The sequence below is a fragment of the Poecile atricapillus genome, chromosome 25 (genome assembly GCF_030490865.1).
Source record: "Poecile atricapillus isolate bPoeAtr1 chromosome 25, bPoeAtr1.hap1, whole genome shotgun sequence".
Classification (NCBI taxonomy): Eukaryota; Metazoa; Chordata; class Aves; order Passeriformes; family Paridae; genus Poecile; species Poecile atricapillus.
In genome coordinates this window covers 4,670,159-4,696,203 of record NC_081273.1, presented here as the reverse complement: position 1 = coordinate 4,696,203, position 26,045 = coordinate 4,670,159, and the positions used below count along the sequence as shown (strand labels likewise).

Sequence of the window (26,045 nt, the reverse complement as noted above, 5' to 3'; positions counted from 1 at the left end):
GGAAAACTCTTATTTGAACAAGCAGGTCCAGAAACTGATTCTGGTTTGAGAATGTGAGGTTGGATGGAGAATTCCAGCCCCTCCTGCAAAATAAAATGATGAACTATTTATGCAAACCCACCTGGGCAATGAAAATCCCACCAGGTTTCTTGGGAAGCTCCAGTGGAGCAGAACTGTGGAGCTGTGACCAGCAAAACTAGGAATAATTAATGTAAAAGGAAACAAAACCCAACCAATGGCTGCAGAGGGAAAAAGGCAATAAACCCATGCACTGCTTTGCCTTCCAAAGGCAGAGGGGTTTAAAATCTCCTAATAATGTATGCAGCAGGGAGGGAAATCAGGCTGGGAATCTGAAGGTTAAATATTAGGAAAAAAAAAAAAGAAAGGAAGAAAATCAGGCAAATAGATCTTGATTTCAAATTTGCTCTCATCATCAGCGAATTATATTGAGTTTCTTTTTATAATGCCGTTGGGACAAACACACCTTAATCACTGGATTTTAGCATGGCCAGCCTGAATATGTTGAGGTGCTGTTTGCTCAGATCTTTTCAGGCATTAGCAGGAGATGGGGAGAAGATCTGGGTTTTTTTTTTTTTGGTTCAAGATCTAATTAGTCCTTACCCACAGAGCCCTGTCCTCTGCTGCTGGCCCCTGGCAGCTTCCTGCCCATTTCCACGCACACTCCTGCAGCTCTTGGAGCTCCAATTTAGCTCTGATGAGAAAAGACAAGTGTTTTCCAGAATTGGATGGCACAGTGAGGAAATGGCCCTCATCACTTATATTTATGTTCTTAATTCACTCCTCTCTGGTCATTGGCCATTGTACAAGGCCCCCATCATCTCTTCTGGTTGCAACACTTGAGCAGAGTTTGTCTTAACGTGATTTATGGCAGCAGAACTTTCAAGGTAATTATTGAGATTGCTGCAGCAGTTCCTTGAAGGGATTCTGAAGGGTATTTTTGGGTAGTGGTGAGGGACTGAAGGGTCCAACAGGCTGCAGGTTTTACCTGACTTGGTTTTTTCTCGTTCCCTGTGATGCTGGCAGCAAAAACCTGGAGGTCACCTGTGCACAGAGAGACACAAAACCACCTCCTCCTGCACAGCATAAACCTCACTGTCCTCCCTGGAACGAGACAGCTTAAAAGGGGAGGAAAATTATGGAGCAAAAGAGTTTGGCTAATGCTCACTTTCAATGCACCAAGACTCGCTGCCATAATTTCTTCCAGGATGGCTTTGGGTGGCGTGGCTGGGAGATGGATGGGGCTGTTTGAGCACCCTGATGGGAGCTGAGCAGCGTGGAGCCAGAGGGAGAGGGCTGTGAATCTCCTGGAAGTGCATTCCAGCCAGGAACAGATGTTGTGCTGCTTGAACGAGGGGTTTTTACAAGCCCAGCTCCCCCTGGCCGGGCTCTGCCGGCAGATTGCTGCTGTTTGTGGCCCCATTTGCTGGGAGGCTCTGCTCAGATGCAGCCAGGGAGGCAAACAGAGGCTCCAAATGTCACATTGGGAGGCACCAAAATAAACCAGCCCTGCTGGAGTCAGCTGGGCTGGAGCTCATGGCTTGAACTGCTCGTTCTGAGTCGGAGTTGTGTGCGCAGAACCCTCTGTCCCCAGAGCCAGTGACATTTGCAGGCTCCCTGGAGAGCTCTGGTGTCACCTTCCTGTGTCCTCGGGGTCAGCTGGATGAAGGGATTTGTGCTTTAGTTTATTTTCCCAGGGGTTTAACCTTCCTTCCCCTTTGGAGCTCAGCTATTGATCAGATATTAGGGGAAATTTCTGGAAAGCATTGGAACAGGCTGCCCAGGGAGGTGATGGAGTTACCAACCCTGGGAGTGCTCAGAAAATACGTGGATGTGGCCCTTGGGGACTTGGTTTAGTCCAGGGACACCTTCCACTATCCCAGGTCACTCCAAGCCTCATCCAGCCTGGCCTCAGACACTCCAGGGAAATTTTTTCCTCTTACAAGGTTGATGATGATGCCACTGAGCAATAAATTTGAGCACAGAAATTTCACAGGATTTTGGTTTTTTTAAAGTTTGGTTTGTTTTTAGTTTGTTTTTTTCTTGGTGGCCCAAAAGCATAACTTTGTAAACTGAGGAAATCAAGGAAAAAATTAAAACCGAGAGACCAGAAACTCTCTGGGGGCTTTTTGTGATTAATCCACATAAAACTGAGGAAAAAGGAGAATGCTGAGAAAAGAGTCTGTTTTTCCTGCCTTTCCCTGTCAGGGATAAAAGTCAGGAAGGGCTTTTAAAAATCCGCTGTGTGGCTGTTGCACAGTCCCAGTAAAACCAGGAGCATTAAGGATAGCCATGCCTGGAGCCTGAATTATTGTAATGCCATTTGTCTTGGTTATTGCTCAACAGAACCTGGTGCAGAGCTTTGCTGAAGGGATCATAAAGTTGGTGTGAAAAGAGCTGGAAACTAAACAGAAAAGGCTTTTGCAAAAAAGCCATTAAATGAGAAATGGGGTCTGGCTGAGAAGTGGGCCATGAAGGAGGGATGTGGATGTTGCTTCTCCCACTCTTCCTCTCCCATGCTGCTGGAATCACCTGTGCCCCACAGGTGTGTGCCCAAGGGAAATTCCCCTCCTTTCCAGGGTGCTGTGGCTCCTGCAGGGTGCATGGGCTGCAGGGGAGGCCAGGAGTGTGTGGAGCAGCAGCTCCTGTGCCATCCTTAGAGCTCATCAGTGGCTTTAATCCATATTTTCTATGGGATACTCTGAGTTCCTCTGCCCTTAGTGCTGACTGATGGGTTTAATCCATGTTTTCTACAGTTTGTTGTGAGTTTTTATGCCCTTAGAGTTGATCAGTTGGTTTAATCCATGTTTTCCACTGGATCCTCTGTGTTCTTCTACCCTTAGTGCTGACCAATGGGTTAAATCCATGTTTTCCATGAGATCTTGTGAGTTCTTGTACCCTTAATGCAGACTGATGGGTTTAATCCATATTTTCCATGGGATCCTGTAAATTCTTATGTTGTCAGTGCTGACCAATGGGTTTAATCCATGTTTTCAATGTCATCCTGCGAGTTCTTGCACCCTTAGAGCTGACCATGGGACTTAATCCATGTTTTCCATGAGATCCTATGAATCCCTGTACCCTTAGAGCTGATCAGTTGGTTTAATCCATGTTTTCCACTGGATCCTCTGAGTCCTTCTACCTTTAGAGCTGGGTTTAATCCATGTTTTCTACAGGTTACTGTGAGTTTTTATGCCCTTAGAGCTGATCAGTTGGGTTAATCCATGTTTTCCATGAGATCCTGTGAGACACCACCCTGTGAGCATCCCCCTCGCTGCCCTTCCTGCTCCTCCTGGCAGCTCCTGGGGGGCTCCTGGGTGCTGCTGGAGCCGTTCCCAAGGTGAGGAGGGAGGCAGGAGGGGCAGGGATGAGCGGTGGCACCTCCAAAGCGCCTTCGCTCGGGGGCGATGCCGAGGAGCTGCCGAGCACCCCTTGCCCTGCTGGGTTGGTTCTGGGTGAGGTGGAGGGGCAGGAATTGGGTGGGGGCTTGGCAGAGCTGGATTCTCCCTCCATCCTCCCCTCTGTGCCCCCCAGCAGGGCAGGGAGAAGCGAGGGCAGGCAGGGAGGGTTTGTGGCAGCTCTGGAGCAGGTGGAGGAGCAGCTGGGCGCTCTTCAGCACAGAGGAAATTAAAAATGGAACACTGATCTCCTGTTCCCTGCCCTGGCACAGGGAGGTGACACTCTGGGGACACGGTGCTGGCAGCCCTGGGGTCACTGTGCTTCGTGCTGAGGGCGAGGTGAGCTGGCTCCTGGAGAATATCCAGCCTGTCCTGCTGCTCCGTGGGGAGCTGCCCCAAATTCCCGTCAGTCAGAGAGAGAGGCAGCCTGTCCACACCTTCCTGAGCTGTTCTCAGGGCTCTCCCATCACCACTGAGGGGTTACATCCCCCCTACATCCCCCCCAAACCTTTATTTTAATGAATATTTTCTCATTTTAACCCAGCTCTGAGGTGCTGGTTGAACTCCCACTGGACAGCCATGGGGGGACCCATTGCAATGGAGTATTTAAAATGGGAAAAAATTTCCTTTTTGGAGCGTTCCTCGTGGAAGTGGCATTCAGGAGGATCAGCACTGTGCAGTGCCTGCTTGTGATTCAGAGAGATCTGGCCTGGGTCAAGTGCAGAGCAGTGTCCATAATTACACCTATAAGGGAAAGTATTTTCCTTTCATCACTGTAAGCCTAATTACATTTGTCAATGGGAGTCCTGCTCCAGAAATCAATAGAGAGGGAAGCTCTGCCTGGCTGTGTACGAGAGGAGGGGCATTTCCACAGCCTTCCCTTGGCCCTGCAGCAAATCATGGTAATAACAAATCTATATTTGTGCTTCTCGTGCTTGCTGTTATCTGGATCTCTTTGGTGAGATAACACGGGCAGAAGAAAAGCCTCGTTCTGTCTTTTTTTCCCTTCTGCCTGTGTGTTTTCATATTTTTAAATTAACCTTATCGACCCACCTGTTGCAAGCAGGGCTCTGTTGGCTCCTGGCTGGGGCTGGGATTTCTGCACCAGTCACAAAATCCCAGAATGGTTTGGGCTGGAAAAGACCTTAAACCTCACCCCATTTCCCCCCACCACCATGGGCAGGGATGCCTTCCACCAGCCCAGTCATCTTGAGGCATTTTTATGATAAATTGGGAAAATTTTTGCCCTTTTATAACCAAACTCCAGCATTTTGTCCTGTTTTTCTCCCTCACAAACTTTCACCTGTCCCTGATGGAGAGTTGAAGCCTTGTAGGACATGTGATTATTATTTTTTTTTTTTTTTGGGTCTCTTTAAGTAAGCAATATATATTCAAGACTAAAAGACACTCAGGAAATGAAATTGCTGGCATTGCTGCTGCTCGGAGGGGAAACCATTTCCGTCCCTGCTGATGGAGGAGGGGTCACAGGAACAGCAGCAAACATCAGAACTGGGCAGGAGGCAGGAAAACCAAACCCAGCCAGGGGAAGCCTCTGGAGGAGCTTGCAGGTTGGTTGTGTTCAGGGTTTTTTATCATCCCCTGGGGTTTCTGTAACATCTGGAGCAGCTGGACACACGCCCAGCCCTGGCTGTAGGATTCTGATCAGAAAAAGCACCATGGAAGCTGCCAGCAGCCCCTCAAGGGCTGTGTGTGGCTGCTGGATTAACTGCAGGGAGGGAGAAACCTCCTCCAAAACCTTCCAGGGGCTTCTCCAGGCCTGGGTTGAGCTGAGACACTGTCAGTGAAGTGATATCCCTGCCTCTCCCGAGATAGGGAAACTCCAGCTGCTGGAGAAGGGTCAGGGAATGGAGGGAAGAGGTGGAATCCCACGTCCTTCAGCCTCTCCAGGTAGAGCAGAGGGGTTTTTTATGGATTTCCCTGCAGACAGATCTCTGGAGACCCAGCAGATCCATGCCAGAGCTCTGCAAATCCCTGGCTGTGCCTCCCGGGGAGGGAGGAATTGGGAATGTCAGGTTAGATAAGCTTTTTTTGGGAAAGGGAAATCCTTTGTGTGAGTGAACGAGCCCAGAAACATGAAAGGGACTCAAGTTGGTGTTGCTGTTGATTGATTTAATGTGAAATACAAAAGAGTGGGGATGTGATGGAGATGTGGAGGGGTTCCAGGGGTGTCTGAAGCTGCTGGAAGGTGACAGGGACATGAGGGAGCTCTCTGGGGTCTGTGTGAGGGGGGAAAGCTGCAGCTCTCAGCTCCTGCAGAAACACCTCAGGCAGCTGCTGCTGCATGAGAAAGGAAAAGCGAGGCAGGACCTCAAATGAATCCCAGAATTCCAGAATCACTGAGGTTGGAAAAGCCCTCCCAAACCTTCAAGTCCAACCTGTGACCCATCCCCTCCTTGTCACATCCAGTTATCCTTTAGAGACTCCAGACCACCTCCCTGAGCAGCTCCTTCCAATGTTTTAACAACTTTTTCCATGTAGAAATTCCTCCTGATGTCCAACCTGAGCAGTTTCCTCTCCTCCCACCACATGCTGCAGCTGGTTTGGGGTTGGTGCTTCATACCCTGCCTTTGCTCATCTGCTAAAAATTCTCCTCCCTGGGTTCCTGACCCACCCAGGGGACTCCAGGCACTGGGAAAATCCCAGTTCCCATGGGAGAGCCCTGCGTGCCCTCAGGCATCCCCATCCCATCCCAACCAGCAGCTGGAAAATCCATTTTATCACTGCAAACCATCAGAGCACAGCGCTGGGAAATGCAGATCTTTCTGCATTTCCTTGAAAACCACACTAATGTGACAGTTTTCAATAAAATAAAGGAACAGGGCTGGAGGTGAGAAAAAGCACATATATATAATTTCTCAGTTACTGCTCCCAGAGCTTTTTCGATTTGACTGTTTCCCCTCTGATGTGTGAAACCCAAATGTGAGCCCCGGCTTCCTCAGCTCCCTGCCTGTTGACCTCGTCAGAAACACTGAATGCAAGAGGGAAAAAAAGAACAATAAATTGCTTTATGTACCTCCAGTCAGGAGAGCCCTGCACTTCCCCTCCCAGGCAGACTTTTCGATCTGTCACCTCGCTGTGCTGCCTCCAGGTTACCGCAACAAGAAAACTTAATTGAGGCGATGTCACGTCAGCAGAGAACGATCCATCCATGGCTAAAGAAGCACTTTTGTAACCAATTTCCCTTTTAGCACCACTGGTTTTGTTGCCTGTTTGTTTGTTTTTTCCGATAATAATCACTTTCCAGGACTTATTTTCATCCGTGCCCGGGCAAACATTTCCGAGCTGTCACTTTGGGCTGCCTGTCCTGCGAGTGCCGGGGCATAATGAGGGGAAAAATCCCTGCTGCAGGACAGGATAAAGAATGCGAGGACAGAAGGATTATCCCTCGTTTTTCCCGACAGGGAGGTGACATCGGGAGCCTCTCGGGAGGTTTTTAGCAGTAGTTAGAGACTTGCTGTGCTGTCATTACAGAGCTGGTGATGCTCAGGAGTTGTTGCTGAGCCCGTCCCGAGCTCTCCCCACATCTTTGAAGCATCTTTGTAGCTCAGATAATTTGGCTGCCTCAGAGGCTCCCTGTGCAGGCTGGCTCCTGCCTGTGGAAATAAGTGGAATTTTCACATTTTCTCCTGAAGAGGAGCTCAGGGGTGCTGGTGATGTTCTCCCAGCTCCTCTGCGCTCGCAGGTGGAGCAGCAGGCACTGAGAGGGTTCAGGGTGAAAATTCTGGTTCTGTTCTTTGTCCCTGGGTATCCCAGAGCATCCCCTGGCAGCCAGGGAGGGCAGCAGGGCACAGGGAGCTGTCAGGTTGTTACTGGTGCATTTAAATATCTGTAAAGTATTACCTATGCTTTTCCTTTTTTGTTTTTTATTTCCCCACAATTTTCGGGATGTTGTTTCTCTATGCTCAGTTTCATTTCTGTGTCGGATGTGAGACTATGCATATTAAAATTTCACTTGTTTTTGCAAGGAAAAAAAAACCAACTTGTGTGACTGGGGGAACAGAGCAAAGGCCAGCCACAGCTTGGCTCTGCTCTTTTGCCACCGTTTCCTACCCTCGATCTAATTTCAGCAAAGCTTCAAACCCGTGTAATTACGCAACAGCCTGACATCCCCACACAGCCCAGGCTTCCACCTCCCCGGAGCATCTTCCCTCAGCTCCCAGCACTCTCCTGCCTCTCCCAGACTCAACATTTAATAAATGGCAGCGGAGTGGGTGGGGGAGCTGTGTTTACCCCGAGCCTGCCAGGCAGACAATGAACCTCCTCTCGCCCAGATGGCACCGGCTCCTCTCCAAGCTGACAAACAGGGGCTGGTGCCATCCAAACGGGCCCAAACACAGCGAGAGAGCGGCAATTCCAGCGCCTCCAGTGACCATCTGGACACACAAACTGATTTTCTATTTGGATAATAAAGCCTCTCCTACGTCTCCAATATTAGCCGTGTATGGGGATGCTAATTGATTTAATTGACGCTCTCGATGTCGAGCCGTGGGCACTGCCAAGCTTCTCAGTTTGGGTACGTGGCGGGGTTTGATAAATGTTGGAGGGGAGGAAATTGTGGGGTGATTTGGAGGTTTTGGGAAAGGAAGGGATGTGGCAGCTCCTGGAAAATGGTTATCACAAGTTCCTGGCCCAGAAGAGAAGCCTTTGCTGAGCTCCTCTAAGCAAAGGGACAGAATTTTGCTGCTCTTGGTAGCGCTGAACTATTTTAACTTATTTAATTTCGAACAAAGGTTGTCTTTTCATGTTTTATTTATACATACACATTCAAACACGTATCAGATGTGGCTATATGAGAAATAAAATCGTGGCCAAGTGATTAATATCCTTTATTTTTGGGCTTCAGTAGCATCTCACAACTTGGCTCATGACGTTCTGCAGAAAAAACCCTGCATTCACAGACTTTGAATGTAATGAAAACCCTCTCTGTGCCTTGAAAATCTGTTTGCTGGGCTCAAGAAATTTAAATTTTCAGAGAAACACCACTTTTGACCTCAAAGATATTGCCAGGGCTTCTCTGCCAAAAAATTATCCCAGCCTGTCTCTTTCTTTTTCCTTTAGATGACCTTTTTTTTTTTCCAGCAAACAAACAAAAACAACAACAAAAAATGAAAACCCACAACCTTGCAGCAAAGTTATCCACTCAAAGGAGTGGCAGAAAGTGATCTCCTGCATCAGGGACAGGATCAGAACCAGAACCAGTTGGTTTTGAAGCTGTTCCCACATAACCTCAGGCTTTTATTCATCAATTTTCCTGATCATTAAGGAGCTTTATGATATTAAGGATGTGTAGAGGTGGTTGGTATTTCCTAGGAAAAGCCTCTTCCACTTGAGCCTTTGCCAGTCTTCAGGGGAATATTTTGCATTTTTTTCCCTGTGCTTTCTCTTGTTTCAAAGAGGAGGGGTGTTGGCCTCATTTCCTGTTGATTTGTGCAGACTCCTCATTTACTGGTTAATCAGGAAAACACAGCCAAGCACTTTTTGTGAAAGGCAGGTTGGGTTTGGAGGGGAGGAAATCGGCTCAGAGGAGGCACCTGCAAACCACCAAATGGTCTGAAATCCTTTTATCCAGTAAAATGGTTGGGAAAAAGGAAGATAATTTGGCTTTTAGGAGCAGGGATTAGGGATTTAGGCATTTCCAAAAGGTGGTAGAGCCCAAGTGAGTGCTCTGGGCTGCCAGGGGAGGATCATGAGGGGAGAAATGACAATTTTCTGGGGACTTGACCCCATCTTCTCAAGGGTGGAGGCTCCTGTCAAGTGGCTCTGGCAGGAATCTTGTCCCCTGATGTCACTGCACTTGTTAATTGGATTTGACAGATGATAATGAGGGAGAGGCTGTGGCTGAGCAAGGGCAGAGGGAATGGCAGCACTCCTGGGGGAGCAGGACAGAGCAGAAGAGTCCAGATGTCCAGGAGTTACGTGAGGTCACTCCAATTATTAATCTTTGCCATTTCTGCTCCCAGAGGTGGCAGGGCAGAATCAGTGACTCTGAAGTGAAGGTTATTTATCTCCAGTTCACAATCCCGGCTTGGCCTCGCTGTTAAACCTCATGAAAATGAGTTTTTTTGGGGAGGGACCCTCCTCTTTTGAGGGTGTGTGGGGGACAGATCCCCTGAGCAGATGTGGAGTGGGGGTGACATCGTGGTGCCGTGTCCCCAAAATGCAGCCCTGTTCCCTGGAACTGTGGTCCTGTGCCCACATGCCTTTTGGCTAATGCATAATTTGCCTTAATTAGCTTAATTAGCTTGGAAAATGGGGTGGGGAAGGTTGCCTTTGCTGGAAGGTCAGTGTGTCCTCCCCTGGACAGGGGATGTTGTGGCCTGGGCAGCGAGCAGGACTCAAATGCTGGTGCTGCTCCATGGAGGAGAGGGATTAAGTCCTTGAAAAAGGTGGGATTTTACCCCCTCAGGGGCAGGATCGGTGTCTAAATTCCAGTGCAGGATTGGGCTGTGTTTTGTGCCTCTTCTCCCCACGAAAAACAGGTGACAGCAATTCTCTGGCTGCTGAGAAATGGAGCTGTCTCAGAGTCCTGAGCAAACAGTCGAGAGCTGCGGCTGTGCCATGCCTGTCATGAGAAAGAACAGCCTTGTTTGTCACCAAATCACACAAAAGTGGCTCCTTTTCTAGAGCAGTCACATTTGCAGGGTCCTCAGAGGCTTCTGAGTGGCACAGGCAATATTTCCCCTGTGCTGGGAACCCACCCAAGTCCAGGGGACTCGCTCCAGGGTTAGGTTGGAATTGGATCCCCTGGTCTCCCCTGGCCGTGGGCTCTCCTGTTTTCCCTTGTAACTCACAGGAAACTGCCTGGCCAAAATTCTTTTCCCTCTCTGGGATGAGTCAGGGGAGGGAAGAGCTCCTGTTTAACTGGAAAAGGGGGCTGGGGGCAAAGGAAGGGGAAGAATTGCTGCCAGAGAGCTGTGGAATGAATGAATGAATGACATTTGTTCAAAGACACATAAGGAGATTAATGATGGGAGTTAAAGTATGAAAGCAACAGGGCCTAAGTGTGGCATTAATGGAATCCATTTTCTCCACCATCTCCTGCAGGAACTCTTTGGAAGTAGAGAAAGGGGAAAATCACTTTACAGTAATAACTGTTATTTATATAAGAGAACAGCTTTGGATATATCAAAATGCAAGGTTTCAGGGTAATAACTGGCCCCTCACAATCATTGTTATCCATTTAAAAGACACTTTCTGTGATGGTGAAGAGATGGAGGAAATAGCCCCAATCCTGCAACTGATCCAAAATGAAGTTTATTTTATTATTGTCACCATTAGTCAGTTCCCAATCTGATAGGATTGTATTAAGAAAAAGGAGAAAAGGCTGGAGGAGATGAAGGGGGGCTGATAATCAGAATTTGTTGGGGCCATTTGATGGGCTCATTACAGACCTGGGGCCTCATCTTGGCTCCCTCCAGAGCCTCCCTCCACCGTGGCTCTGCTCCTTGGGCAGGAAATCTGTCTTGCACAAAGCAGGAGCTCAGCTCTTCTGCAGGAATCAGGAGAGGCTCATGAATGATTCATGAGGAGGGATTGGGGGTAGCAGGGAAGGATGATAATAATATTCTCCATGTGTCAAAATATAACAATAATTTGACCAGCTCTAATTTTTAATAACCACTGGGTTTGGGAGCAGATGTGATGGATGAGCTGGAGCAAGCCATGGTCTCCCAAGCTGGCTTTTCACTTCAGAGCACCAAGGCCACTCTCTGAAATATTAGAGCTGTATAAAACCTCTCAGACTGTGGGAGGAAGGAGCAGAAAGCTGAAAAGGAAGGGACAAAGGGTCTGCTCTGCTTTCATAATTCCAATTAGAATAAGTGTTAGAGATGATCCTTAATTGATCCTGGCTCAGAGCGGAACTGGAGCAGGAATTTTATCATCTTTAAACCTCCAATCTCATGGAGTGAAGCTTTTCAGAAGGGTTTTCCCCTTGAACTCTGCAGGGTGTTACCGTGAGCAGGGGATGAGCTGAGAGGGGTGGCCAGGAGTGGGTGACAGGGAGGGGAGGTTGGGGATTTGGATGGGGTCACAGTTTGCTGTCCCAGACGTGGCCCAGGATGTTTCTCATGTGGGAAGAGGCAGGGTGGGATGATAAAGCAGCCCTGTTTCTCCAGGCAGGCTCTTTCTGGCTGGGATAATGAAAAAGAATTGGATTTGTGAGGGCAGCTGACACAGCTGGCTGTCTCCAAGATGTTTTCATTGCTGTGTTAAGAAGTCTTTTACAGACTTGGAGAAGTACTGGGAACGTGGTGCTGCCTGAGGCTGTCAGCCCTGACTCCTCACATGACAGCAGCGAGAGTGAACCCCCAGCAGAAACCCAGAAACCCCCAGCAGAAATTCCAGGACCACCCACTGGAATCCCAGAGAGTGGGAAGGAGCCTTGGCAAGGCCCTGCTCTCCCCTCAGAGTGTGCTTAGGCTTGTGAGTGTCAAACATAAGTGCTGGCTTCAGCTCTTGCAGGTATCCTCATTAAGATGGTTGGAAGGAGGAGGATTTAATGATCTGAACCATGACTTCAATTAATCAGTATAAATGTTGCTTATTTATAACATAAAGCCCGGCCTATGGATAACTCTGTTGTTTAATTAAGCTTATCACTGGGAACCTGATCCAGTTCCTTGCTGCATTAATGTCACTAACTCAGAATCCCCTCTTAGAAGCTTCAGAACAGACTGCAGGGGATGTAATTCACTCCACTCCCTCTGCTTTACAAGCCTGGCTGGGTCTGGAACATCTCAATCCTCACCCAGTGCTGGTGCTGATTCCTCCCCGATCCCACCAGCTCTTCCATCATTCCTGACATCCCAGGAGCCTGGAGCAGCTTTTTCCTCGGGTTTGTTCAGCCTTGTTCACTAAGAGTTTTTGTGTCTGCTTTAATTTACTCTCTGCAGCTGAGCCTTTTTCTGTAGCTTTGCTTTTCCTCTCTTCCTTTCTTGCTCTTCCCTTGCCCTCTCCAGTTTCTGTGTGGTGTCTTTAAAACTTTTCCAGATGCAGGAGAATCTGTAATGAGCTCCCAGGCTGAAAGCAAAAACTGTTTGCACAGAAGTTGTTCTTTACCCACACCAGAGAGCCTTGCACTAGGAACCTCAGAGATTCTTGGGAAAACTTTGCATAACTTTTTAAGGATTTTGTGGTTGTTTTTCCTGTAATGCCAGGGATTCTCCAGGCAATGTTTGACACCCCCCCTGCTTAGGGGTGGTCTCCAGAGGATGCTGAGACAAATTGCTCCGAGCGAGGATGTTGCTGTGCATCACTTCACTCACTCAGGGCTCTGCAGATCCCTTCTCTCAAAAAACCATTGGAAAAAAAAAACCAAAGTGGAGCCGCCTTTTTTTTTTTTTTTTGGTCTAAACGACCAGAAAAAGTATCCTGGGATTAGATGAATTAGCAGTGTGCTGCTAAGATGGATGGAAAGACAGGGAAAACCATGTCAGAGTCCAGGGAAAAGCAAATTGCTCTTTCTCCTTCCCATCCAGAAGTCGGGGAAGAAGCCATCAGGGGAGGAGGATTGCAGTGGGCAGAGCATACTAACGAGGGAAGGCAGGAAGACATTAAAGCAACCCATTAAATCAGCTGAAGGCTGAGTGGCAAAAAATAAATAAATAGAGGCTGTGCAGATTGATCAGTATTGGATCTGAAGGGCTTCCACATCTGCTGTGGCAGCTCTTTAGCATCTCATTCCAGCGTGACTCAGCAGCAAAAGGTGTTTGTTCTATCAGCAAAGCGCAGGGATGACAACAATCCTGAGGCAGGGGAAGGCTCAGGTGTTGTTTTATATCTGGATCAAACTCTTTCATGTGGTTTAAGACATCTGGATCCTCTTCCAGAGAGGTGAGGTTTCTAATGTCACCTTTTCCCAACTTTAGTCGTCTTTTCAGCTTTTCTGTTGGAGCAGACAGGTTTGGGGGAAGGTGTCCCTGTCCATGGAACTTCTCCCTGCCCATGGAACTTCTCCCTGCCCATGGAGCTTCTCCCTGCCCATGGAACTTCTCCCTGCCCATGGAGCTTCTCCCTGCCCATGGCAAGAGGGGGAATTTGATGATCTCTGAGGTCCTTTCCAACCCAAAGGCTCCCAAACACAGTTTGACTCTTCCATACACACTCAGCCACATGCCATTGACCCGTTTATCTTTACACACATTCCTGCTTCCAGGGATTCCCATCTCCCAGATGATCTGTTTGTAGTGCTGCTGACTTTGTGATGTTCTCAAAGGCCTGAGGATTGAGGCAAAATTGTCAATTTTTGGTGGCAGAAAGGCTGAGTGTCTAAACAAGGCTTCCTGGCACATTAAATCTGTTTATCTGTCACATGATCCTGGAAAACCTTGAGGAGCCACCTTATCTCTTCACTCTCCATCCATCATGGGAGGATGAAAATCATTCCACCTCTCATTTGTCTGGCTCATATCTTTATAGGAATTGCCATATCTACATCCAGCATGGTCAGCCCTTGTCCTTGGCTCCATCTTTTGGAGATTTGTCACAGCAGCAGTGGCCACTGCTCTGTTACAGGAATAGAAGTGGTGCAAAACATCTCTAAACTCTCCATATTAATGCAAACAACCCCCAAGGTCCCTCGACAACGTTTTTCCCCTCCTCACTTTGATATTGGGGGTACATCCAGGGCTGTTTCCTGTCTCTGTGTGTGGATCAATGCCTGGATGGGGGAAGCCAGGACCTGGAATTTCCCTCCTGCATCCTTTGGGCTGAGCTGTGCATCCCCTGCAGTGCACTGGGGTTTGCCAAAGCTGTGACCTCCCTGAAACAGGGAGGTGCTGGAAAAAGAACAAATGCACTTTAAATGCTGAGAAATCCCAAAGGGTTCAGAGGAAAATGGTCTTAAAGCCCCACTTAATGGAAATTTAGTGGCTTTAGAGGGACCCCCAGTTCCTTAAATCCTGTAACTTGCTGTCTCATCCTCAGCAGGATCAGAGGAAATGGCCTCAAATTGTGCCAGGGGAGGTCTGGATTAGACATTAGGAAAAATTTCTCCATGTAAAGGCTGTCAAGCACTGGCCCAGGCTGTCCAGGGTGCTGAAAGCATTCCAAAAACGTGTGAGTGTGGCACTTGAGGACAGGGTTTAGTGGCCATGGTGGTGGCTTGATGATTTTAGGTGTCTTTTCCAGCCTGTGAACAGAAGGAGGTTCAGGAAATGGTTTCCCCAGCAAGGCTGAGTGCCAGGTTTGGGAATGTTTCTCTCCTTAAATCCCTGTCAGTCAGAAAATCCCAGTGTTGCAGATCTTTGTGAGCCACTGAAACTCATCCACCTCTGGGGAGGGAGCTCTGGGATTTTGTGGGGTTATGGGTACAAAACACATTTATTGAGGGGATTTTGTGGGGTCTGGGTCCTTTCCTGCCTGCTCTCTGCCAGCTCTGAAAATCTCACAGCTCCATTATTCATTGCCATCTCTCAAATCCATCATTAGAGCCATAAATCCTGCTGGACTTTCCCATTTGTTTGTTGGCTTTTTTTTGTTGTTATTTTTGTTTTTATCTCAGAAATTTACCCATTGTTTCTTCCTGCCTCATTCTTTTTGCTTGCCTGGCAGTGGCACTTGGGGTTTGTGTGGTTATTTTTCTTGTATTTATACTCTCCACTGACTTAATTAAGTTCTTGCTCATTTCTTGGTCTTGCCAAGTTTATTGGCCCCACCAGGGCTTCCCAGTGCTCTCTTCCTACAAAACCACAGCTGCTGCCAGTCACCTGAGACCACGAAAATGGGCAGGAAAAACCTCCTTTGGAAACTCAGCTTGACATTATGGAAGCAAAAGACAGGCAGAAAAAATGATCTTCCCAACTCGGGTCAGCGTTTTTAGGCTGGATTCCTAAGAAAATAAGATTTAGGCATTTAGGGGATGTGGGTGGCCATGCAAGAGCTTGGATTTTGGCAAACTCTGATCCAGTTTGACAGATGGGGCTTTGCAGAGCTGCTGAAAATCTGGATTAGAGGGCAGTGCTGTGGGGAGCTGCTGCTGGGAGAAAAGTTTCAGGGAAAACAAAAAAAAGCCATCCCACCACAGCACCCTGATCCATGCAGAAACAATCTCCTGGTGGCTGGAATTCCCTGGTTTTGGGGGTTTGTGGCCAGGCAGGAGAGCCCCTGGTGTTCATTTTTCCAGCCTGTCCCTTCCTTTCAGAGCCAGAATCCCATTCCCTGACCCTGCACCTCGGGAAGGTTCAATCCCTCATTCCTCCTTCTCCCTGCTTTCCTCTCCTTGTTTTTGGGAATTCTCTTGGCAGGTTTTTCAGGGAATGAAGTGGCACTGAACTGGTCCCAATCCCAGTATTTGAATCCCCAGCTCTGGGTTTTCTCCACAGCTGCAGCGCCTCAAGTCTGGCTGTGAAAACTCACAGGAGTTTCCCTTTAAAATCAATTTTCTGCCCTGCTTTGGTACCAGAGGGTGGGTTCAGACCCCCTGATCCAGCTCTGGATGGGAATTTACCATTTTAGACCCTTTTCTTATACTTTTGATGCCTTTTTGCTCCTCTTCTCGTGCTCGGGGTGTTTGCTGCTGCTTCAGAGTGGGATTGGTATTCCCCAAATCAGGTGAGATGAGGAGCCTGGAGGGTTTTTACCTGCCTGCCCTGGAGGGATGATGTTTGCTGGGATCCAGGGATGGTCCCACTGAGGTTTTGCATCCCAGCATGATGGGCAGATCACCACCTTCCTTCTCAATTTTCCTGGAAACTCCAGGTCTCAGGCAGTGTAATTCTGATTTTATGTACACAAAGCAGTTATTAAAGAAGATAAAAGAGAGATTGTGTTTCAAGCAGCAGGAACTAAAGCCCTCAGCTGTTTTTATCACATCTCCCCTGAATTTGCTCTCTCTGGATAGCAGGAATGAGAGGGAAGCTCCATTTAAATGCAGATTTCCAGTGCTGGCCAAGAGAAATAAATAGCCCTCTGCTACCCCAACCAGACAAACACTATCAAGCCTCTTTGTGAAGGAGATTTTATGTTTTCAGATCTTCTTTTTCCCTTGATGAGATGCTCTTTCCTCGCAGAGTAATAGCGTGTTGACGCCTTTTTATTTTATTTTTAAGCAGCACTTCAGAGATTATAATGGAAATACAATCCCACCTGTTTCTCCACTGGAGCTCCACTTGACAGCCCAGTAATGAGGAACTGTGCAAATTTCTTCTCTTTTACTGTACTGACAGCCTGGAGGGGTTGATACCTTATTCAGCAGAGCAGGAAAACACAAAATAAGGCAATTTTAACAACAATTTTTAATCACCTGACCCTGCAGCCTCGTGGTTTTGGAGGTGGGTTGGAGTTCAGGAGGATGGGGAGATGTGGAGGTCTGGGGTGATCCATCTCCTGATGCTCCTCAGCAGCATGTGGGTGTTTGAAGAATGAAATATTTTCCTGGAATTCTTTTGGGTCTCCTGGTTTGGAGAGGAAGGAGCGGTCGGCTCCGGTGGCAGGTACTGGATCTTCTGGGAGACTGGACTGGGCTGGGCTGGGGTTACAGCTCCTGCTTTGATCAATCATAGAGGATTTGAGGGAATGGTGTGGCCAGCAGGAGCAGGGAAGTGAGGAGCCACCTGGAATTCCGTGTTCTCATGGAATGAGGGATGTGGAGGGGCTGAGGGAGCTCAGCCTGGAGAGAAGGAGGCTCAGGGGGGACAGCAGCAGGAATTTCCCCATGGAAAGGGTTGTTAAATATCAGAAGGGGCTGCCCAGGGAGGTTTGGAGTCCCCGTTCCTGGAGGTGTCCAGGGAAGGACTGGTGGCACTCAGTGCTCTGCTGGAGATTGGGTACATTTGGACTCAATAATCCGAGAGGTCTTTTCCAACATCAGTGATTCTGTGGCTGTGTTTACAGCATAAATCAGAGGAGGTTGTAGGTGTGATCTTAACCTGTCATTTGGGACACTTAAGAAATATTATAGGTACCTTTATGTGTTTTTCACTTGGAGGGACAGGTTATGAACAGTGAAATATCCTGTTTACCAAGCCACTGCTGTGTTAAATCTACATTTTCAAGAGATGCCTTGAGATGAAAATTATGTTTCTGAGTATGACTTTACATTTCAAAGGTAAAAAAAGCACGTGAGAAAATGTAAATGAAAAAAAAAAGCCGTGAACGAGGAGAGGTCAGCTGCACACAGTTTGTTGTGGCTGTGTGTAATCCTCACAGTGGCATCTGTTCCCTGTTATTGTTATAAAAATGTGATTTCATGAGATTTGGGATGAATCACGAGCTGGGGAGCGGTGTTGAAGCTGGCTGGCAGTGGGATCAGCCTGTCAGAGTGCATCTGTTGGCAGCCTGGCTGGGGCAGGCAGCGCTCCGGGAGCCACAGGGCCCTGGGGAATGGAGCTGGAGCCTCTTCTGCTTCCTCAGCCCTGCTTGGAACCAGCTGAGGGTGGTGAGGACGGAATTTCACCACTGGGGCACTGGATCAGATGCTGGCTGTGTCTCACCCAGCTCTGGCAGACAGCTGTCTGCAGCTCGGGGAGCTGACAAGTGACAGCCCTGCCAGGCCCCCGGACACTGCTGTGGCACAGAGAGGCACAACTGAGCTCTTTGGGGTGAGAAATGAGTGTCCTTCCTCCCCCTGGAGAGGCAGAAGGGGTTGAGCATCTGCTGTCACAGCTGGCTGTGCTCAGGGCTGGAAGGGCTGAGCCACATGGCCCCGTGTGGGCTTAGGGATGTGGGGCTTGGAGGAGACACAGGGAACTCCTTGTGCAGCTCTTGGATCAGCACAGAGCATCAATTCCTCCTTGTGCAGCTCCTGATCAGCACAGAGCATCAATTCCTGTTCCTTGTGCAGCTCCTGGATCAGCACAGAGCATCAATTCCTGTTCCTTGCCCAGCTCCTGACCCAGCACAGAGCATCAATTCCTCCTTGTGCAGCTCCTGACCCAGCACAGAGCATCAATTCCTGTTCCTTGTGCAGCTCCTGGAGCAGCACAGAGCATCAATTCCTGTTCCTTGTGCAGCTCCTGATCAGCACAGAGCACCAATTCCTCCTTGTGCAGCTCCTGATCAGCACAGAGCACCAATTCCTGTTCCTTGTGCAGCTCCTGGATCAGCACAGAGCACCAATTCCTCCTTGTGCAGCTCCTGATCAGCACAGAGCACCAATTCCTGTTCCTTGTGCAGCTCCTGGAGCAGCACAGAGCACCAATTCCTCCTTGTGCAGCTCCTGGAGCAGCACAGAGCATCAATTCCTGTTCCTTGTGCAGCTCCTGGATCAGCACAGAGCACCAATTCCTGTTCCTTGTGCAGCTCCTGGAGCAGCACAGAGCACCAATTCCTCCTTGTCCCCCATCCCTGAGGGATGAAAATTCCCTGCAGGACAGTCAGTAAAATCTGCTTTTCTCAGAAAGCGCCATCCCATCCCCTTGCATTTCCCTGGCTCCTAATTAAACCTTTATTTTTTCTGTTTCTTGCTGTTAAATCATTAACTTTGAGCATTGCCTTTGAAATCTGTGTCTGATGGAGTTTTGCAGGGGAAGTCACTTGTTGCTTGAACCTTGATTGATTATTACCCAGCTATTCCAAAGGGATAAACTCTCCTGGTTTGGCGCTTCTGGAGCGTGGATTTTGTACGGAAAATCCGAGTAAATTGAATAAAAAGCTAATTATTACAACATAAGGGATGTTTTTCTGACAGAATTGGAACATCCCATGGGAAGAGATGTTCTTCCTGAGGAAAGCTCAGTCCTGGCTGGCTTCACTCAGTGCCTGGGAAATCCTGAGCAGTCCTGAGCCTGCAGATCCAGGTGCTCCTGGCTCCCTCTGCAAGGTTTTTCTCATCATTCATGGAGAAGCAGTCTAGACCAGAGACATTTATCACGATGGGCAAGACAGAAGTGATTTTTGAGGGCAACAAAGTTCAAAGACTTTGCTGTAAGTCTTCAGGATTAAAGATTTACTTGATGCATCTTCCTCTGTTTAATAGACAGGAGGAGATGAAAGGGAATTTCTAGAAAGGTTTTCGTTCATACTTAATGATGCCACTATTAGATGAGCTTTGGCACTGTGTCCCAAGCCATGAAGCTTTAAAACCAACCTTTTTTAAACATTAAATGACCTTTTTTCATCCTCCAGCTTTAATAAATAAAGATTAGTTCAGCCTCATTACCTCCCTAGTCCTGGGGGCTGGTGTAATATTTAGTTAAAGTAACCAGTCTCCCAAAATGAGCACATTTTGCTGGTTTCCCATCCTAAATCCCACAGGGACACTGGAAATTCTACTGGAATTTGATCTGGGTTCTGGAAGTGCTGCTGCCACTTCCAGCCTGGGTCCAGGCTCTTCATCTGAATTCCTTTATTTCCAAAACCTGCACTTTCCTCTTGTGTTTGCTCCCAAAGTTCAAATTCCATCAGAGCTGAGCAGGTAAAAGAGTTTGCTGTTGTTATTTTGGGTTTCTTCCCTTCTTCTCTTTCCTTCTTCATCTTCAGGGAAGTTTTCAAGATTCTCAAAAATAAGAATAGAAAATCCCATCCTGGACAGAGATTAAAAAAAAAGCTCTCTGCAAACTTTTTTGCTTAGCTTGAGGAAACTATTCAAAATGCTTTGGTTTTGACTATTTTTACACTTAGAAATCATTTAACTGTACATTAGTGGAAGTGGATTTTGTTTGAAAGCTGCCAATTAGGAAAATACTTGAAAACATTCCCCAATTTAGAGATTTTGAAGCTTTAAATTAGAAACTAATGAATCTGAGAATGCTGACATGCACTCCCCCACTGCTGATCTTTAATTTCACAGAGTCAGCACCTGAGCAGGAGCTGCATTAGGTGATTTTCATCAGGCTCAGCACATGGATTTACCCTTCCCTGGGAGCAGGGCTGGAGGAAAAGTTTCTACAAGAACTTTCTCCTCTGCTTCTCTCCTGGAAAAGTGGAGTTTGTGGAAAATTGTTCTCCCAGCTTTATTCTAATTAAAAGAAGTCATCAGCCATATTAATATCCTAAAACTCCTGCTCCTGGCCTTGGAGGAAAGCACAACCCTTTTTGTTGAATAATGAGATTAAGATGAACTCAATTTAACTCCCATAAAACTGGGGAAAGATAGGAAGAGAAGGGAGTTTTTTGAGTATTATCAAGATATGAAGTAAATCTGGCTGGTGTGGGGCACCTTTGGGCTTCCCCTGCTGGGGTTAGGGCAGGGCTGGGACACAGAGCTGCTCCAGTGCCAGGAGAGAAAAAATCCCACTGGGATGAGCAGGGCAAGGCTGAGAAAAAGAGTTTTGGGGCTGGGTCAAAGCCTTAGGGGCAGGAAAACCAAAGGAGAAGGAGCCTGGGCCCCAGGCAGGGGGGTCTGGGCTGTGTTGGAGACTCCCTGTGGCAGTGAAGGGTGGTGGGAGGAACGAGGAGATTCCAGAGAGGCCTCTGTGGATCCCTCAGTCCCAGCTCAACATCCCCGTGCCTGCTCCCAGCCAGCTCTGCCTTCCACACCTCTGTGTCCTTTTCGCCTTGCTCTCAGGACTCAGGATACCTCCCTGATGGGCTTGCTTTCAGTTCCCAGCTCATTTATCCTTTTTTATCCTTTTCCCTACCAAAAAAAACCCCAACTCCAACCTGCTGCAGCACAAGGACGGGTTTCAAAGCTCCAGCAAAGTACCCTGGCTGCTCCAGGGAGCTCCCTTTTTCCCTGCCATGAACCAGGAGAGCCCCACTAATCCCTGCTCTGCTCCCCTACACCTGATCCAGCACCTGAGCAGTCCTGAATGGCATCACTCCCTGTGGAATGGTTTTTTGGAGAGGAAAGACAAGAATTGGTGCTTTTTTAATGCACACAGCAAACAGCAGCGCTGCTCTTCCCCAGATAAAATGGAAAAGCTGTGTTCTGGGGGGAGACCTCCTGTTAGCAAGGATAAACCCACTGGGATGCCAACTCCTGAAGGAATTCTGGCCTTAATGCTCTGCTCCTGAATCCTTTTTGCCTTCCCCCCAGAACACAAAGGTCATACCCCTCCTCCACCCACCACAGACCTGGGTGGGCAGCCCCAGGAGCTGGGTTCAAGAGTCAAGAGCGTTCTGTTTGAAAAATATTTGTCCCTGCCCACCCACAGCTGCCCACGTGCTTCCTGAAATATTGCAGCTCTCAGCTCCCTATCAATGCTTCAACAAAAGACTCAGCCGGGGTTTTTGGGGATGTTCTGCCTTTTCTGGGGTGTGAGGCAGCGCCTGGCTCTGGGGTTTGTAGGGTTCCCAGCCTGTGTGGCAGTGGGAGCCTGGCAGTGTGGGTGGCTGTGCTGTGCCATCCCAGCAGGTAAAACAGAGGCTGCTGAGGAGATGTCACCACCCACCTGTCTGGCAGGACCTGGGGAGTGGGAGAAGCAGCGGGAAAGGCCGCGTGTGGGAAGGGGGACGCGCCAGCTCTGGCGCTGACGGGAGCACAAACAGAGCTCCTGCAGGGATCAGCGAGTGTGGGCACGGGGAGGGGAGAGGAGAACCCAAACCTAACCCATGCCAACACCTTTTTCCCCCCACAGCTGCCATCCTGGATGACCCCATGGAGTGCAGCAGAGGGGAGAGGCTCTCCATCACCCTGGCCAAGAACCGCATCAACCGCGCGCCCGAGCGGGCGGGCAAGGCCAGGGTGGAGGTGGACATCTTCGAGCTGCTGCGGGACAGCGAGTACGAGACGGCAGAGACCAGTGAGTACCACCCCAGAGAGCCCAGCTCTCCTCCCAGGAGCCGTCTGGCACGCTGAACTTGGGATTTTGTGCCAGTCAAAAAGGAACAGGGAGGAAAAAACCCATCTCTGCGCCTTGCACAGAGCAGTTTTCATTCGAGGTGGATGAAATGTGCTGGTGCGATCCAGGCTGAGAGGATCCCTGCCCCCAGTGAGCTTTGCCACCACTCAGTGGCTTGGGACAAATAATTTCCTTTAATCTGCCTGTCAATAAACAGGGGTAATGCTGATCCTTTGTCAAGCACTTAATGCTGAGCAAACAAGAGACTCTCGGGCAAGTTGGGCTCAATTAAGTTGTTTTTGAAACCCTGTGGAATCCTGTGTGTCAGCAAACATGACAGCTCTTCCTGGAGCTCGAGATTGGCAGCAGATTTATTTACACCAAGTGAAGTTTTTCAAGTGATGTTTGAAATCATGAGGATGAAGAGGAGCTGATTTCCAAAGAGCGGCAGATTTCCCACATCACTTTAAAATCCGTGAATGGAACTGTTCTTAGGGTTTTATTAGGTATTATTAGGGTTGCTCCTCTGGATGCCCAATATGCCAGTTCTGTGCTGATGAATAAAAAAGAAATTGATGGTCACTGTCCCACAGTTTGAAAGGAAACCTAAAGGTCTATGGTAGTTTTTTCCTGTAAGAGGGAAAATCCTTTGGAGTAGGAAATCCTCCTTTTAGAATCATTTTTAAGCCGACCTTTAGAGTTCAAGGGAGGTCTATAATTTTTTATTGCCAGTTGGCTCCAGAAAGCTGGAGGATTCATTTTAAATAACAGGGATTTTAGGCTCGTTTCCTTGTGATTCTACATTCCATGACTGTGTGATCTGCAGGGTATCCCCAAAAAGTGTGGCAGAGTGTTGTGGTTTGGGGCTGGCTGGTTTTCCCTGGAGTTCTGGTGGGTTTTCTGCCCAGCAGTGCTCAGGGGTCTCCAGGTGAGCTGGCAGAGCAGCTCCGTGGGGCTGTGGGATCAGCACATCACTCCTTCATTTCCTGAACGAGCGTTTGCACTATTTATAGAAGTGTGCAGTTAATAAAGAGCGTCTCAGCAAGTACCTGGGCTCTATTTATAGAGCCTGTCGCCCTCGAGGCAGCCCAGATTAAACCCAGCTCAGGGACTTGCATCCAGAACTTCTCCACTGCTTTGGATCCCTCCATTTCTAAATATTTTCCTGGTCTTCCCCATCTCTACTGTCCACTGTTGTCCCCTAACTTGGCACAGCATTAGGGCAGATCCAGTTTACCTGGCCAGACCTTGCAGAAAGGATGGGAATTGCCTGGAATCCCAGAATCAAAGACTGGAGTGGCTTGGCAGGGACTTTAAAGTGTTTCCAGCTCCAGCCCAGCCTGGCCTTGGACACTTCAGGGATCCAGGGGCAGCCACAGCTTCTCTGGGCACCTGTGCCAGGGTCTCCCCACCCTCCCAGGGAAGGATTTTTTCCCACTATCCCATCTATCCCTGCCCTCTGGCAGCTTGAAGCCCTTGTTCTGTCACTCCACCCCTGTAAAAAGTCTCTCTCCATCTTTCCCTCTCTTCAGCTGGAAGGGACAATGAGATCACCCCAAAGCTTTTTCTTTTCCAGCAACCCCAGCTCTCCCAGCCTTTCCTCCCAGCAGAGCTGCTCCATCCCTCTGATCCCCTTGGTGGTCTCCTCTGGACTCACTCCAAGCACATTCCCAGTTTGTCCCTTAAATATCCCAAATCTCCCTGTGAGACTTCTAAACAACAGCAGAGCTCCTCATTTTCCTGAGCCTTCTTTGTCTTTAAAGAACCCAGTGGCATTTTTAGCTCCATTTTTGTTCCTTCCTCATAAATATCCTGCTTGTAGCAGCATTCCTGGCCTTTAACATTTTCTGTGAAACAGACTTGATTTCAGTGACCCCAGAGCTGCTGTAAGGATCATGAGAGAGATTTCTGCCTTATCTTCAGCCTGTGACACTGCTCAGGAATTCTTCTCTTGGAAGGTTTCTCCAGCAGAGGAATATTAATTGGCTGAGAATGAAAAATTATGCAAGAAATTGTTGATTTCTGCAAATGTTGTGTTTGGGCAGAAATTGGAAACAGGGCAAGTGAGGAAGGGGCATCTCCCATTTCCAGTTTCCACCTTGGGGTGATTTGCTTTGTTTTCTTTACTTGGATTTTTAGAGCAGCAATTGGAGCAAATTGACTTGATTTTGGTGAATTTTGCAGTGTGTTATTTGCCTTTTCTGCAGAGGGAAAAAAAATGTCTGGAAGCTTTTCTTAGAAAAGGAATAATCTGGATTCTGTATGGCTCTGCTATTAATGTCACTGATGTTATTCTTGATTTATCCTGGTGGCAGAGGAAAATCAGATCCTCAAACTTAAATTTCAAGGCTTTCATGGCTTTCAAATGCTTCAATACATTGCTGGTATTTGTTATGACACACAATATTAATAAAAACTGTTGAGATGTTTTAACCTGTGACTGCAAAGCTGTTTACAGCTGTTTAATACTGTTCTCACATTTCACACTCTTTGGTTCACTCTTAAATATCACAGCTCCATGCTTAGCTGTCAGATCCAGGAGTGCTGGGATTACAACATGTATAGCATAGAAGAGGAAGAAGAATTTAGGGGAGTTAGAGTTTTTATTTGGGGAGTCAAGATTTTTATTTTATATTTTATTTTATATTTTATTTTATATTTTATTTTATATTTTATTTTATTTCAAGGTAATGCTCTGAAATAGGAACTGTGCTTGGATTAGAAGAGAGGCTTTCCAAATGTGGTCAAAACCTTTGCCTCAGGCACTTCCACCTTGTTTCCATTCATTTTCCTTCATTTTCATGGATGTTTCCCCCTGGTAGTGATAAGCCAGGTCTTTTTCTTCCTCCAGCTGTTACAACTCTGTTACTATGGCTACTTAACCCACTTTTTGCTCCTGCTAGCAGGCACGAGAAGAAAACCACTCACCAAACTTTCCCCTGCACAGCACAACGAAATTTTCCCCAGAAACTTTGTCCTGGTGACCTGTGGATAAGGGAGGGCTTGGAGCAGCTCCTTCCTCGTGGATGCTGAATGGCAGAGCTGAGAGGGACTGATGAGTGCTGCTGAGACAGCAGGCAAAGCTTTCAAACCGCTGGTGCTCTTGATTTAAAAGGATCTTCTGGAGAGGTTTAAGTGCCTGTAAATTTTTTAAGCAGGGAGGAAAAGCAAGCCCTGGATTCCTTTGAAGATGCTGCAGGAAAATATCCCTCATTCTGTAGGAGATTGAGTTGTTGGAGGGCGAGGGAGCTCAGGAGGAAGGAAAACCCAAGAGGAGATGTTTGCATTTCATGAGCACTTTCTGTAAGAAGTCGGAGCAATCAGTGGGGACTGGGGAGGATCAGGAGCTTTTCCTTCAAAAGAGAAGCAAAACCAATTCCCCAAAGTGACAAATGAAATGAGATTTGGGCCTCATTCCAGTCATGAGGCTGTGGAGGCTTCAGGAGTCTAAGGCCAGAGATGACAGAATCATTGAATGGTTTGGATTGGCACAAACCTTAAAGATCATCTTGTTCCACCTCCTGCCATGGGCAGGGACAACTTCCAGGGTGCTCCCAGCCCTGTCCAACCTGGCCTTGGATGCTTCCAGGGATCCAGGGGCAGCCACAGCTTCAGGGATTGAGGCATGAGGGGCTCTCACCCTCCTGTTCAAGAGGTTTTTCCTGCTCTGGAAGGGTTCTGAGCGATGCAGGGGATGGCAGCAGGGAGGTGACACCAGCTGGGCTGCTCCTGGGAGTGAAATTCAGCTGGATTTGTGCTGTGAATTAAAAGGACCACAAAAAAAAAAAGGGTTGCAGTTTAACCCAGGAAGAGATTTAACTTCTCCAGTTTGCCAGGTGTTTTTTATGGTTCTGCTAACCTTGGTGCCAGGGAGCCAGAAAATTTAACTACTGCCAGGAAGAAAACAACACAAACCAAAGGAAAACCAGCAATGAAATCCTTTTTT

The 26,045-nt window shown here is 48.0% G+C and overlaps 1 protein-coding gene across 1 annotated transcript in view; it reads left to right on the top strand.

Moving 5' to 3' along the window:
- GRIK4 (glutamate ionotropic receptor kainate type subunit 4) overlaps positions 1 to 26,045 on the top strand; it is a 132,846-nt gene that overhangs the window by 47,235 nt on the left and 59,566 nt on the right. The window contains exon 3 of the mRNA XM_058857149.1: positions 21,896 to 22,060. Within this exon, the coding sequence (XP_058713132.1) occupies positions 21,896 to 22,060 (165 nt within the window). The remainder of the gene's footprint in view (positions 1 to 21,895; positions 22,061 to 26,045) is intronic.